Source organism: Talpa occidentalis, unplaced genomic scaffold (genome assembly GCF_014898055.3).
Source record: "Talpa occidentalis isolate TD23 unplaced genomic scaffold, MPIMG_talOcc4v2.1, whole genome shotgun sequence".
Taxonomy (NCBI): Eukaryota; Metazoa; Chordata; class Mammalia; order Eulipotyphla; family Talpidae; genus Talpa; species Talpa occidentalis.
The window spans coordinates 77,774,422-77,791,228 of NW_026555331.1; the positions used below are offsets into that span (position 1 = coordinate 77,774,422).

Here is a 16,807-nt window from a genome sequence, read left to right on the forward strand (position 1 = left end):
GAAGGAAAGCATCTTCAATCAATGGTATTGGGAAATCGGACTGCAACATGCAAAAAAATGAAACTAGACTACTACCTCACACCATATACAAAAATCAACCCAAAATGGATAAAAGACTTGAATGCAAGACCTGACACCATAGCATATATAAAAGAAGACATGGACAAAACACTTCATGACATAAACTTCAGAAACATCTTGGAGGACTCTTCTTCAGAAGCAAGGAAAACAAAGGAGAAGAAAAAATCTGGGACTGCATCAAACCAAAAAGCTTCTACACAGCAAAAAAGACAATAATCAAGGGCCTCCCCTGGTGGCGCAGCGGTTGAGCCCTGGGCTGCGAGGCTCCCCGCAGCCTCTGCAGCACCGGTTCCATCCCCGGCTGCTCCCTGGCCACTGGAGGAGGGTCCTGCATGGAGCGCAGACCTCTCCTGCCACCCGCTGCTCCCCTCAGCAGTGTACCTCAGTCCTTCTGCCTGCTCTGCTCCCCGCTCTGGCTCTGGTGAATTCTCTCACCCTCCCGCGCTTCTGACTGTACCCAGTGCTTGTATAAATAAATTAATCAATTAATTTTAAAAAAAGAGAGAGACAATAATCAAAACAAAGAGACATCTGACTAAATGGAAGAAAATATTTGCACACCATATAACAGATAAGGAACTGACATTAAAGATCTGTAAAGAACTTACACAACTCAAGAAAATCAAAGCAACCGACACAGTCAAAAAAATGGGCAGCAAAAGTAAAAAGAAATTTCTCCAAAGAAGAAATGCAAATGGCCAAGAGGCATATGAAAAAAATGTTCAAAATCACTTATGCTAAGCAAAATATAATCAATAATAGAAAGACCAAAAAAAATGTTCAAAATCAGGGAAATGCAAATCAAAACCACAATGATATACCACTTCACTGCAGTAAGAATGATCCACATTGAAAAAAAAACCAAAAAACAAAAACACACACAACAGAAACAACAAATGCTGGAGAGGATAAAGGAACCCTCTTACACTACTGATGGGAATGTAAACTGGCTCAACAATTTCAGAAAGCTCAGAACTCTAAAAATTGGATCTTCCATATGATCCAGCAGTTCCACTCCTAGGAATCTACCCAAAAGACACAAAAACACAAATTCAAAAGGAAACCTAAATTCCTATGTTTATTGCATCCCTTTTTACAATAGCCAACATATGGAAACAACCCAAATGCCTGGAAAATAGACAAAGGGATCAAAAAGTTGTGGTATATTTACATAATAGAATATCACACAGCAATCAAAAAAGACAAACCCACACCATTTGCAGCATCATGGATGGAGCTAGCCTTCCAGCTATTATGCCAGCTAAAATTAGTCAGAAGGAAAAAGATAAATACCAGGTGGAATATAGAGAAACCAAACAAAAGGTCAAGAAAAAGTCAAAACTAGCAAGCTGACCATAGAACTGAGACATATAGCAGAGGAGGGCCATAGAAGTAGGGCAAAACAGGGGAGGCATGAACACACAGGAAATTGGTGATGGTTCACGGGTGCTATGGTGATGGAAGAATTATGGGGACTACAGCAATGTAAGAAAAACTAATTAATTAATAGAAAAATAGGATATGTGGTATATATACACAATAAACTATGACTCAGCTATCTTAAAAAATGATGAGATTTTGCTATCCACAACATGGATGAAAATGAAGGCTATAATGATAAGCAAAATAGATCAATAGTAGAAAGACAAAAGCAAAACAGATAAATTTCAATCATACAGAATATAAGAAACAAAACAAAGGAATAGACAAAAACTGAACCAAAACACATCCTAGAAATATAACTGTAGGACCGAGGTTCCAAAGATGAGTAGGGAGTGGGTAGCAAGGGATGTAAGGAGGGGGCCCAATGGCTACGGTGGAGGAATATGTTCGTCTTGGTGGGTGGGGGTGGTGTGGTGACATACATCTGAAGAGGTGTAAAACTTTACTTCTAAAACACATGTACTGTTAGGGGCTCCCATGGTGGAGCAGGAGGTTGAGTGCTGCTCTGTGAAGCTGTCCGCAGTCTCTACAGTGCCGGTTCGATCCTGGCAGGCCGGCGAGGGTCCCATATGGCACAGCAGACCTCTCCTGTCGCGCCCGCTGCTCCCCTCAGCAGTATATTTCGTCAGTCTGCCTGTTCTGTTCCCAGCAATGTCTCTGGTGAATTCTCTCACCCTCCCATGCATCTGGCCTATACCCCAGTTTTGTATAAATAAATAAATAAATAAATAAATCTTTTTAAAAAAAGTCAAAAAACATACAGTGTTGTATACTGTGACTTCAATAAAAAATTTAATACATGTAAAAATTAAACCAGTAAATAATCAGACATTTTTTTTTTTTAATAAATTTTATTGTTATATTCCCCATACAATTGCAGCCCCCCCATTCTGACCCCAATCCCTCCCCTCCCACCCCCGCCCCCCTAAAAGTGTCTCTGGTTCATAGTTTTTTGTTGATTTTGATTTTCACTTTCTTATAGTTATTCATTTTCCTGGTCCCTTATTTAAGTTTTCTAGATTCCTGCTATGAGTGAGACCATCCGGTATTTTTCTTTTTCTTTTTGGCTTATTTCGCTGAGCATGATCCCTTCCAGCGCCATCCATGTTGCTGCAAATTGCATGTGTTTATCTTTTTTGAATGCTGAGTAATATTCCATGGTATATATGTACCACATCTTCTTGATCCAGTCATCTATTTTTGGGCATTTGGGTTGTTTCCAAAGCTTAGCTATTGTAAACAGTGCTGCTATAAACATAGGGGTGCAGGTGTTCTTTGGAATTGATGTTTCTGTGTCCTTTGGGTAAATACCTAGGAGTGGAATTGCTGGATCATATGGAAGTTCTATGTTTAGTAGGTCCAGAAATCTCCATACAGCTTTCCACAGTGGTTGGACCAGTTTGCACTCCCACCAACAGTGCAGAAGAGTTCCTTTTTCTCCACACCCTCGCCAACATTTGTTGTTGCTAGTTTTTTTAATATGTGCCATTCTCACTGGTGTAAGATGGTATCTCATGGTAGTTTTGATTTGCATTTCCCTGATGACAAGTGATGTTGAACATTTTTTCATATGCCTGTTGGCCATTTGCATTTCCTCTTCAGAGAAGTTTCTTTTAAGCTCTTCTGCCCATTTTTTGACTGGATTATTTTCTTTGTTGTTGTTGAGTCTCATCAGCTCTTTGCAGATTTTTGTGATCAGTCCTTTATCATTAGTGTTGGGTGCAAAAATGTTCTCCCAGTTGGTGGGGTTTCTCTTTGTTTTTGTTATTGTCTCTTTTGCTGTGCAAAAGCTCTTTAATTTGATGTAGTCCCAGCTGTTTATCTTTGCCTTCACTATCACTGCTTTGGGTGATGTGTCTGTAAAGATGTCTTTGATGTGCAAATCACGTAGTGTTTCGCCTATATTTCCTTCTATGTATTTTATGGTTTCAGGTCTTATGTCTAGTTCTTTAATCCATTTTGAGTTGATTTTTGTGTATGGTGTGAGGTGGTGGTCAAGCTTCATTCTTTTGCATGTAGCGACCCAGTTTTCCCAGCACCATTTATTGAACAAACTTTCTTTACTCCAATGCATATTCTTTGCTCCTTTGTCAAAGATTAGTTGACCATAAATCTGTGGGTTTATTTCTGGATTTTCTATTCGATTCCATTGGTCTGTATGTCTGTTCTTGTTCCAATACCATGCAGTTTTGATGATTATGGCTTTGTAGTATAGTTTGAAGTCTGGGAGTCTGATGCCTCCATTCCCTTCTTTTTTTTCAGGAGAGCTTTGGCTATTCGGGGTTTTTGGTGATTCCATATGAATTTCATCAATAATTGTTCTATTTCTTTGAAGAATGACATTGAAATTTTGATTGGAATAGCATTGAATCTGTATATTGCTTTTGGTAGGATGGCCATTTTAATAATGTTTATTCTTCCAATCCATGAGCAGGGGATGTCTCTCCATTTCTTTGTGTCTTCTTCTATTTCTTTTAACAGTGTTTTATAGTTTTCTTTGTATAGGTCCTTTACCTCTTTTGTTAGATTTATTCCCAAATATTTGATTTTTTTTGTTTCAATAACAAAAGGGATGGTCTTTTTGATTTCTTCTTCTTCAGATTTATTGTTTGTGTATAGGAAGGCTACTGACTTTTGCGTGTTGATTTTGTATCCTGCCACTTTACTGAACTGATTGATGAGTTGAATTAGCTTTTCTGTGGAGTTTTTGGGGTTCTCTATGTATAATATCATATCGTCTGCAAATAGTGATAGTTTGACTTCTTCTTTTCCTATTTGGATTCCTTGGATGTCTTTCTCTTGTCTTATTGCCCTGGCTAGGACTTCCAGTATTATATTGAAAAGCAATGGTGAGAGTGGACATCCTTGTCTTGTTCCAGATCTTAATGGAATTGCTTTCAGCTTTTCACCATTGAGAATGATACTGGCTGTTGGCTTGTCATAGATGGCCTTTATGATGTTGAGGTATGTTCCTTGTATCCCCAGAATTTCAAGGGCTTTTATCATGAATGGGTGTTGCACTTTGTCGAAAGCTTTCTCAGCATCTATTGATATTATCATATGGTTTTTATATTTCTTTTTGTTGATGTGTTGGATAACGTTGATTGATTTTCGGATGTTAAACCATCCTTGTGCCCCTGGAATGAATCCAACTTGGTCGTGGTGAATTATCTTATGGATACATTGTTGGATTCTGATAGCTAAAATTTTATTGAGGATTTTTGCATCAGTGTTCATTAGGGAGATTGGCCTGTAGTTTTCCTTTTTTGTGTTGTCCTTGTTCGGTTTTGGTATTAGTGTAATGTTGGCTTCATAAAACGTGTTTGGTATTGTCCCTTCTTTCTCAATTTTTTGGAAGAGTTTGTGAAGGATAGGCACTAATTCGTCTCTGAATGTTTGGTAGAATTCATTTGTAAATCCATCAGGTCCTGGGCTTTTGTTTTTGGGGAGGTTTTTTATTACCATTTCAATTTCGCTAATTGTAATTGGTCTGTTTAGGTGTTCTATTTCTTCTTTATCTAGCTTTGGGTGATTGTAGAGTTGTAGGAATTTGTCCATCTCCTCTAGATTGTTAAACTTGTTTCCATATAACTGTTCATAGTAGTTACTGATTATTCTTTTGATTTCTGCTGTGTCCGTTGTGATTTCTCCTCTTTCATTGATGATCCTGTGTATTTGTGCTTTCTCCCTTTTTTCCTTTGTGAGCCTGGCTAGGGGTTTGTCTATTTTATTGATTTTTTCAAAAAACCAGCTCTTGGTTTCATTGATCTTTTGGATTGTTTTTTTAGTTTCAATTTCATTTATTTCTGCTTTGGTTTTTATTATTTCTTTTCTTCTACTGGTTTTGGGGTTTTTTTGTTGTTCTTTTTCTAGATCTTTGAGCTTCGAGATGAGGTTGTTTCTTTGCGTTCTTTCTTGTTTCTTGATGTGAGCTTCTATTGCTATATATTTTCCTCTTATTACTGCTTTTGCTGCATCCCATACATTTAGGATATTGGTGTCCTCCTTGTCGTTCAATTCAAAAAATTTTTTAATTTCTTCTTTGATCTCCTCATTAGTCCAATGGTCTTCCAGTAGTGTGGTTTTTAATCTCCATGAGGTAGGAAAGTTCCTTGCCTTCTTTTTATGGTTTATTTCTAGTTTGATGCCTTCATGGTCAGAAAAGATGGTTGATATGATTTCAATCTTGGTGTATCTGTTGATGTTTGTCTTGTGCCCCAGTATGTGATCGATCCTGGAGAATGATCCGTGTGCGCTTGAGAAAAATGTGTACTCCGTTTTTTTGGGGTTTAGTGTTCTATAGATGTCTGTTAAGCCTAATTGCTCTAGGTCCTTATTTAGAGCTTTGGTTTCTTTACTTATTTTTTGTCTTGTTGATAATAATAATCAGACATTTTTAAAAAAAAATGTCTAGATCCACAGAAGTCACAATTGCTCCTGAATTCATATGATCAGCCCAGTACTACATCTCTACCTATTCAAAACTGGTCCAATCTAGCTTCATGAATAACACTCAAGATCAGAGGTGACTATTTATTTCAAAAGCTCACTTGTGCTAATGGTTACATAAAATTAACTAAAAATTACCATATTTACAAAAATTATTAAATTGTCACTTGAAATAAGGTGAATTTTATGTTATATAAAATAAACCTACATAAAATATAACTATATAAACATAGAATTAAAAAGAAAAGCAGAAATACAAGTGTATTTAAAGACACAAAAAGGTGTACTTCAGATTATTTGTTTGATATTCAAAAGTTTCTTCATAAAAGTGTGCTAAAATAATGAGAGTTAAAAGGTTATCTAACCAATAACCAATATGGAGAAAGAATGATCACATTAAAATGCCAAAACATTCTATATGTGAAAATAATTACGGAAGTTTGGTGCTAAAAAACTAACTTGTAATAGTAATTAGGGAAGCCTGGTTGCAATTAAGTACAGGAAGGATATTAAAACTTCCAAAAGATATTTCTGTAAACCACAATAGAAGATTATGAGTAAAGAATAATTGGAACCACATCCAAACCCACTTCCTTTTTATTTACCAATATCATATAAAAATACTATTTAGATGCTGATGTTAGACAATTTTCAGATGACAGCTTCAAATCATATTAAGACCAAGAAAGAATCAAAGAATTTTATGACAGGGGTTAAAAGTTTACAGCCTTGAAACTACAAAAATTTGGTGCCCACTACAAACCACATCCTGGCAACTGTCATGTCTCTACAATGAAATAGTTTTGTTGTGGTTGAGGCAATCATTTCTGAGTTAATAATTAGCTACTATTCAAATCAAGTGTAATTTGTCTATTGTACACTTTTAGAGAGCACAAAATTTCATTTTTAGCAACTGATATTGAATGTTATGATCATTCATTTGTCATCCTATGTAATGCAATCAAAATGAATAGAAAAATCTCTTTTTACCACTGTATGTATGAAATCACAATCACTTTCCAGGCAGCTGAAATTAAGTTCAAATGCTATCTGCTTAATGCAGGTGAGCATTTATATATAAAAAAAGAAAATGAATACATTTTTTAAAGGTGAAGTTTCCTATTATGTTATTTTGAAATGTATTTAAAAATAGCACTTCCATTTGCATAAAGCAGATTTTAATCATTTGTGGTTTGGTTTTGGAATCTAAAATGTATGAATGCTATCTTAAAAGACTAAGTGAAGTGAGTCAAGATTTCTTTATTATGAAAAGCTTAATTGTGATAAAATAATTATGTCAAATTTTTAATCTCAGCACATTTCTAACACTAATTTTTTTCAATAACCTAATAAAATTAATAGTAGTCATCAGTAGAATACTTTATAATTTACAAAGATTTTTTCACAGGCATTATTGTATCAGATCTTCAAAACAACTCAGTATGATAGTATAGTGAAAATTTGTTGATTGGCTCCCTGACACCCATTTCCCCTTCCTCTGGACAAAAATAACCATACCAATCTTTGAGAGAATAACTTCTCTCCAGTCTCAGCTGTAAAGCACAGGTTAAAATTAGCATTTTCCATTTTTCAGGCTTCATTAATTTGTTCAGGAATGATTATGTAACTAAGTGAAACCTAGCATGGTCCAATGATCTGAGACTTCTAGGAAAGAGAACTTCCACTTTCTCCATGGGATACTGAAACATTCTGATACTTTTTTGACTGGTATGATATAAATATGTAAGATCTGAAATCAGAACAGCTACAAATTTACTTCCACACATTGAAAAATAAAGAAAGGAGAGAAGAGGAGAAAGGCAGAGAGCATAAAAATAGGATTTAATACAAGAAAGTAAATAAATAAATAAATGAGAAAGTGTCAGAGAAAGAGATGCCCAAGGCTAGAGAAGCTCACATGACAAAAAAAGAGACTTCCAAGGCCGGAAATTATGCAGAGACAAAGAGTATGAAGAAACCAAAGCTTGGATCATAGTGGATTCAAAGAATGAAAATATCCTTGTACTTCATGTAGGCATCAACACAAATTATTATCTGTATCACTGTCCTATGAAACAGGTTATTCTGAATGCAACAGTTATAACAAATATCCATGGAGACATAGTTGATAAGATCATTACCTAACAAAAATTATAGAGAAACAGAAGCATTATGGATGTTGGAACATTCATAGAGTGATGCATCCACAGTCTAGAAAAAAAAGAAAACTATATTCACAAGTCATACCCAGGATTGAAATTCAACCAATCACCATTTGACAAACTTTCCACCTGTCAGAAATGCACTGACTGAAAACCTGCTAGCTTCCTGCTAGTGACATATAAAGACCTTAATTATCTTGGCCCATGTCAGAGAATAACAGAATTATCTATTACCTCCAACTCTACCACATATCTTGGCTTCCTCTACAACTAAATCTTGAGAAGATGTGTCCCCTCTCACTCTAAGCCTAGCTAGCATGGAGCCTAGGGCACAGTAAATACTTAGTCATCCCATGACTCCAAATATTGTTTTACTTAGAACTGTCATATTTCAACAGAAACACTTGTCTATCAGGTTAAATTCCATGATAGTTTTCACTCACTAGCTCTAGATAGGATTAGATAATGGTCCAGAAGAGCCTGCTTTGTTAGTGTCTTATAGCTATTTGTATGCTGTTTTGGGGAAGGAGGAATATTGACCTGTTACTGAATGCATTTTGCTTCCTTCTGCTTCTTACTCGATTTGCACTCTCTCCTAAAGCTTCACTACAGGAAAGCTGAAGCTTGCCCTTCACTCGCTGGGAAAGCTTTTGTCTTCAATAAGCAGAGAGAGGAGAACCATTTGGATGTCAGAAAACAGGGTGCTTTCTGTGACTGTGTTTCTCAAGGATTTCAACATTTCTTAGCCTCAGTATCCTTGCAAATAAAATGGGAACAAAAATTCCTACCCTACCTACCTCAACTGATTATTATGAGGATGACTTAAAATAATAAATGTTGAAGTGCATAGCTCTAAAATAATGCATATGTTTATTTCTAAAAGGTAGTTATTTAGTCCTAAATACACTAATTATTTTACCAAACTTTATGTGGGCTAGATCCAACATGATAGGCTAAAATCACTGCTATCATGTTTGTCAAAAATAAATAATCTAACCATTAGCGGGTATCAAGCACTTATCCTATATCATTGGTTTTTTACCTTGTTCTAATCTTTCCTAGCAAATGTAAGGGTTATGAGACATTTCCATTGGTAATGATAAAAAAAAAAAAAAACATGGGGTCATGCAAAGTCTGGGTTTTAACCAACAGAGCCAGGAGGCTGTTGAGGGCCAGGTACCAGAGAAGTCCTGCATGTTGGAATATTCATGGAGCAATGCATCCACAGTCCAGAAGGAAAAGAAAACTATACTTCACAAGTCATACCCAGGATTGAAATTCAACCAATCACCATTTGACAAACTTTCCACCAGTCAGAAATGCACTGACTGAAAACCTCATTGGGATAAAACAGACCCACGTATTTAAAAAAAAAAATGGGAAGCCTGCTATTTGGCAAATACTGGACTGAGTTTTCAAGATACCACTGTAACCCAGAACAAACATATACACAGACACCGAAAATGACTGGCATGTATGTAAATTTGTGTATATGCATGAGTTCCCACTCACTATGCCCTCATTTTGAAACAGTCCTATCAGTGACTCCATCTCTACCCCACCCCAAACAACACACAACTTCACATCATAAATCATTTTATTATGCCAAAAGGGAATTAAATTCCACATCACAAAGAATTTTATCCAAAACGAATAACATATAAGTTAACCCTCAACATATAAGTAAGATCAGGTATAGATCAGGACACCTAACTAGAGTCCAAGCACAAGGATTGGCTACTATAAGTATTGTAATTGCTGGTGCAAAATAAAAAAGAAAAGAAAAAGTATTTAAAATATCAAGGCAGTTATAGAAGAGCATTTAAACTAAGTCTATGATCCTCTGTGGCTACATAGGTCACACATTCATGAAACCCCTGGCTTCCATATTTATTAGCTGTGCAAGTTTTGGCAGTCAATTAGCCAACATCCGGTTACATAAAGTTATAAAATTAAGAAAGTAAGAAAAGTGCTATTTTCACCCAAAACTAACATTTACAGTTCTCTGTTAAGGAGCTCTAAACCACTCATTTCAAGAAAGCTCTCTTACCACTTTTGTATAACTAATTAAATTCTGATTGTAACTCAAAACTGGGCCTCCCTGGTGGCGCAAAGGATTAAGACCAATCCGCAGCCACTGCAGCAATCCCCAGCTAGGGAGGAACCCACATGGCCCAGCAGACTCCTCTTCAGTCAATCTGTCTGTTCTGTTCCCCACTCTGTCTCTGGTGAATCCTCTCACCCCCCCATGCCTCTGGCCTGTACCCGAGTTCTTGCATGCATAAATAAATAAATCTTTAAAAAAAATTCTGATTGTAACTCAAAACTACTATTAAAAACACAACTAAAGTGGGCCTCCCTGGTGGCGCCGCGGTTGAGCACTGGGTGGTGAAGCTGCCCGCAGCCTCTTCGGTGCAGGTTTGCTCCCCGGCCACCACCGAGGAGGGTCCCACATGGCGCGCAGACCTCTCCTGCCGCCCACTGCTCCCCTCAGCAGTGTACTTCGGTCCTTCTGCCTGCTCTGCTCCCCGCTCTGGCTCTGGTGAATTCTCTCATCCTCCCACGCTTCTGACTGTACCCAGTGCTTGTATAAATAAATAAATAAATAAATAAATAAATAAATAAATAAATAAATAAATAAATAAATAAATCTTTAAAAAAAAAAAAAAACAACTAAAGTATTTCACCTTTTACCTCCATACACCTACTTAATTTTGCCTAAATGAAAAAACAATCTCCAAAACTTGGAAAAAAAAAACAGTGATTCAAGTAATTTCCCATGTGTGTCACTAAAATCTGAAATTCCTAATAAAGATCTCGGTCTATAAAGTAACTTTTCCCACAGTAAAATGTCTCCTCTCACAAATTAGATATTTTCTTTTTCTATCCCTGATAAATTGTCTATTCAAATCAACTCCCATATATAATATAGCATATGGGTCTGACGGAGTAAAGAAATGTCAATTTGAAAAAGACTTTAAATAAAATTATTGAGTATTATTCTGCCAGTTTAGTATTTAATATAGCATAACTAATAGCTATCTATTGTATAAACCAGGAGTTGTTAATCTGGAGTCCATTGACAGAATTCTGGAAACTAAATAAGCTGAATGGAAAAAAATTATTGTATTTTTATTTTATCAACCTCTAAAATTTTGTGTCTTCTATAATTATGAAACTAGGCAATAAACCAAAGTAGTACTAGCAGTATCTAACTTAATCATAAATAAATATTATACACATTTTCATGTTATATTTTAGTTATTGCAGATTAGTTACTGCAGGTTAAAAACAATCACTTATGCTCAATAATATCTCAAAATTGCAGTAGACTAAAGTTTAACATATAAGTAAAAGTGTTATTAGAATACAAAATTGCGTTTTACACTGAAATAATTATATTTAAATATATTTGAATTCCTTTGTAATCCTACATAACTCATTGTTGGTGCATTAACAGTATAATTCTTTAAAAAAAACCAACTACTTCACTAGATTACTCAAAAGGCCCAAGACATCCCAAATGCCCCAAGATAGATGACTGGATCAAGAAGATGTGGTATATATATACAATGGAATATTACTCAGCAATCAAAGATAAACTCATGCAATTTGCAGCAACATGAATGCAGCTGGAAGGGATCATGCTCAGCAAAATAAGCCAGAAAGAAAAAGAAAAATACCGGATGGTCTCACTCATAGCAGAAATTTAAAATAATAAAAAAATGGTGAAGAAACCCTGATCAAAAGAAGTTACAGGGTTCACATGACAATAAAACAGAAGCAACTGTACTTTTGCTTCACAAGTTATAATACAACTATTTTAGTATAAACAGACTTTAAGATTCTAGTTTAACAACATATATTTACATTATAATAAAATCTTCATGGTGCATTTTTTTTAATATGACAGTAACTAAGCTCAATAAAACAATAACTTTTGCTGTTGTCATATAGCGGTTTTATCAGATGTTTGGGTTTTTTGTTTTTGCATATGTCACTATAGGATTTGATCAGAAAAAGTAAATCTAGATACATATTTTTATAAAACTATGTAAAATATTATTTGGATTAGTACCTGAGATGACAGTAGGTTACAATCAATGAACAGTCCTTTCCCAGTCTTATATCTTTGTATTAATCCAGCCATAATGGCTCCATATGTATATAGGCCAGTGGCAAGATCAGTCATGGCCACTCCTGGACGAACTGGATCTCCACCCTAATTTGAGGGTTGGGTTGAGAAAATAGAGAAAATTGAAAATTATAACCACCATAAGATTTTTCAAATATTCTAAGATCAAATACAAGGAAGAGTTATGTATGAGGTACACATATAAGAAATACAACAAACATCATTGTGAGTATCTGTTGGCAGTAAGAATATATTTATAGCTACCTTATTTCTTATCCAAAACGCTATAAACAGAACTATCCCAAGTCAAGTGAAATAGAACAATTTATAAACATGTCTAAAGGTTATGCTTAATATATTTTACTTTGTTTATACTACCAAAAATAAATAGTTGAATTTGAATTTAAACAAGTTAATCTTAAGGAGAGTTAAAGCAGTAATTTTTTTTTTTCTCTGTTGGGTAGGAGGCTTTCCCTGAGGGAAAATGAGGTATCACCTCACACCTGTAAGAATGGCCCCTATTGAAAAAACCAGACACAGCAATTGCTAGCAAGGATATGGAGAAAAAGAACCCTCCAATAATACTGTTAGTGGGAACGAAGACTTGTCCAACCCTCATTGAAATCAGTGTCTCAAAATATTAAAAATGATCCCATGGACCCAATAAATCCACTCCTAGGAATCTACTGAAAAAAAAAAAAAAAAATGCGGGCCTCCCCTGGTGGCACAGCTCTGTGAAGCTGTCCGCAGCCTCTGCAGCACCAGTTCAATCCCTGCTGGCTGGCAAGGGTCCCACATGGTGCAGCAGACCTCCCCTGCTGTGCCCACTGCTCCCCTTAGCAGTGTATTTCATCAGTCTGCCTGTTCTGTTCCCCACTCTGTCTCTCGTGAATCCTCTCACCCTCTCACGCATGTGGCCTGTACCCCGGTTCTTATATAAAATAAATAAATCTTTAAAGAAAAAATGCTAGCTTGAAAGGAAATCATGTTTACTGCCATGTTTACTGCAACACTATTTACAACAGCCAAACTATGGAAACAATGTAAGTGTCCATAAATAGAAGGATGGATCAAGAAAAGGTGGTATATATACACAATGGAATATTACTCAACAATCAAAATACGAACTTGTGCCATTTGCAACAACATAGATGGAGCTGGAAAAGACAATACTAAGTGAAATAAGTCAGAAAAAAGATAAATGCTGGATGGTGTCACATATAAATGGAATATACAGAAACCATACTAAAGATAAGCCTAAAAACTAACCCTTGAAAGCTGACTATAGAACTGAAGCACCAGAGGGTGAGGGTGGTGGGGGGGGGGGTGAAAACAACGAGCAAAGGGAGCGAACTATATGGTAGACTATGGCTGATTTGGGGGCAGGTGTACTACAGTAGTGATACTTGAGGAGAGATCCTTTCCTTCCAAAATATTAACAATAATGTAAGCCAAATAAAAAAATTAACTAAAAATTTAAAATAAATAAAGTTTATACTTATAAGACTAAAAAAATCACAAGTAAAAAAGTAGTTATACTTTAAAACACAAAGGGAATAGATGCAATTAATTTTAATAATACATTGTATTTGCCATAACATATCTAGAATATCATTCAAACATGTAAAAACCTTTTTAAGTTATTAATGATGATTTTTACATGATTTTGTTCGTAAGTCTTTGAAATCCAATATATATGTTACACTTATAGGATATCTTTTTTTTCACTTTCTTTATTTTTTTATTTTTATTTTTAAAAAATATTTGCTTCCCCCCACCCACTCAGATTGAGTCCCCATAGAATTTCCTCCCCCAAGGCACCATTGCACCATCACCACAGTCCCCTGTGCTCCTCACTCCCTTCCTCTGATCCCTCTCATTCCTCTTTCCCTGCAGGATGTCTCTGATTTACAATTGTCTGTTTTTGCTTTGTTGTGTTTTGTACTGTTATTTGTTTTTTACACTGATGTCTTATTTGGTTCCCATATATTGCCATTATAAGTGAAACCATCTGATGTTTTTCGTTTTCTTTCTGGCTTATTTCATTGAGCATAATTCCTTCTAGCTCAATCCACATTGCTGCAAATGGCATGATATTATATTTTTGATTGCTGAATAATATTCCATTGTGTATACATACCACATCTTCTTGATCCAGTCATCTATTTTGGGGCATTTGGGTTGTTTCCAGGTTTTACCTATTGTAAATAGTGCTGCAGTAAACATAGGGGTGCAGGTGTTCTTTTGAATCAATGTTTTTGTGTCCTTTGGGTAGATGCCTAGTAGTGGAATGCTGGGTGGTATGGTAGCTCCATATTTAGTAGACTGAGGAACCTTCAAACTCTGCTTACTAGTAACATGTGACTGATGGCTGCAGTATTAGACATCATGATAAAATAAAAAGAACTATGAGATTTTAGAATAGGGACCTTCCCTTCAATAAAGACTGCTTGAAAACGGGAGAAGGCTCCCTGTGCAGCCAGAGGTGAGCTAGGAAGCACCCCCATGACAGGCCCTGCCTGGCCAGCAGTCCAAGCCCAGAGGGGAGCGGGCATCCACAGCTGGGGCAGACAGCATGCCCAGGAAAGTGCGTCTCCAACTCGCCATTTTAGAATAGAGACCTTCACTTCAATAAAGACTATTGAAACCTGGAGAAGGCTCCCCACGCAGCCACTATGGAAAGTTGTGTGGAGATTCCTCGACCTGCTAAAGATGGAACTTCCATATGATCCAGCAATTCCACTCCTAGGTATTTACTCAAAGGACACAGAAACATTAATTCAGAAGGGCACCCACATCCCTATGTTTATTGCAGCACTATTTACAATAGCTAAGCTTTGGAAACAACCCAAATGCCCAAAAATAGATGACCGGACCAAGAAGATGTGGTACATATACACAATGGAATATTACTCAGCAATCAAAAAACATAAATTCATGCAGTTTGCAGCAACATGGATGCAGCAGCTGGAAGGGATCATGCTCAGTGAAATAAGCCAGAAAGAAATAGAAAAACAACAGATGGTCTCACTCATAGCAGGAGTTTAGAAAACCTAAATAAGGGACCAGGAAAAAGAATAACTATAATAAAGAAAAAATCAAAATAAACAAGCAACTATAAACCGGAGGCACACTACAGGGAGGGGGGCAGGGAGAAGAGGGATTGGGGTCAAAATAAGGGGGTGCAATTGTATAGGGAATATAGCCAAGATGAAAATGCATACATTGTGCAAAAATGAAAAATAATGTAAGAAATATATAAAAAAGTAAAAAAAAATTAATTAATTAAAAAAAGAACTATGAAAAAAAGCACAGCTCTGAACACAATCATTGCTAATAACAGATGAATTGGACACAGAAAAGTAAAGAACAGATTTGTGAGAAGAAAGCCAATGAAGACTCATAATTGTGGAAGACAGAAAGAAAAAAGAATATGAAGATAGTATAGAAAATACATCAAGTCATAAAAGTGAGAAAAGAAAGCAAAAGCATCTTCTATAGTTTCCAATTAAGAGGTCATTGGTAATCTTCACAAAATCAATTTCATTGATCAGGTAGCTGAGGAAACCAGAATGTAATGGACTGAGCAGTGAAAAAGAAATCACATGGTCTTCTTTCATAACGTATTAATAGTATCTCTTATTACTTAAACCAGTCATTCTAAAAAAGGTGGAAAATTAGAATCACTCTGTAGGATTTTCAAGAATAAAGACATATAACTCTCTCAAGTTTCTGCTTCATTATTTCTAAGAGAAGGAATTTATGTATTATATAAAGTTAAACAGGCAATTCTAAAGACTCCAGTATACCACAAAATGGGTGTCCCGAAGAATCCATATTAAATCAACCTCTGAAAGTCTCATAAGATTGCATCCCATGAATTGGCAATGGTCTCTCAAGTTCCCTTATTCCTCAGAACAGAAATTTTGATTTATTGGCACAAATATGAGTTTTTTTCAAGTTCAAAGTTCTTTTCCAGTGACTGTGACTGCAGGTCAAGTATTTAATATTTTGCATTTGTTTATCCTCAGTATATAAACTGAACATTACTTCTAGAGAAAACTAACATTAAATGCAATAAAGTATTGCATTTACACAGTTAAATATTATCTTCCTAATATATTAGAGGTTTTGATGTCAAAAGCACAGGTGTCACATCCTCTTTGAACCTTCAATGAAAGATAAAAAATTAAACTATTTTCTCCAAAGTTAATGTAAAAAATGTACCTTAGTTACAACAAAATATGATTATAAACAGTCAGGGTAAAAATAGGTGAAAAGGATATGGTTCAGAACTAAGACTGAGCTAAACCTTATTTGCTTTTATTCCCTCATAGCTGCATGTTGCCTTTTAAGGAACCTGTAAATTCCTTCTTTATAGTCACTTTTCCTTGAAGATATTGGAATACAGATTGTGATTGGCCCCTATCTCCTAGGGAAGATGCTAACTCAAAACTGAAGCTATCATTAACTTTCCATTCAAATTCCCTATGGTTCAAATAGCAATTCAAGACATTCTACATACTTATTTTTATAG

At 35.7% G+C, this 16,807-nt stretch overlaps 1 protein-coding gene across 11 annotated transcripts in view; it reads right to left on the minus strand.

Annotated features, from left to right (window-relative positions):
* SUGCT (succinyl-CoA:glutarate-CoA transferase) overlaps nt 1-16,807 on the minus strand; it is a 793,244-nt gene that overhangs the window by 666,424 nt on the left and 110,013 nt on the right. For 10 of the 11 annotated variants that reach the window (XM_054692300.1, XM_054692297.1, XM_054692307.1 and 7 more), the window contains one exon: nt 12,214-12,357. The exons of the other annotated variant lie outside the window; for it this stretch is intronic. In XM_054692300.1, the coding sequence (XP_054548275.1) occupies nt 12,214-12,357 (144 nt within the window). The remainder of the gene's footprint in view (nt 1-12,213; nt 12,358-16,807) is intronic. 11 annotated transcript variants of the gene reach the window in all.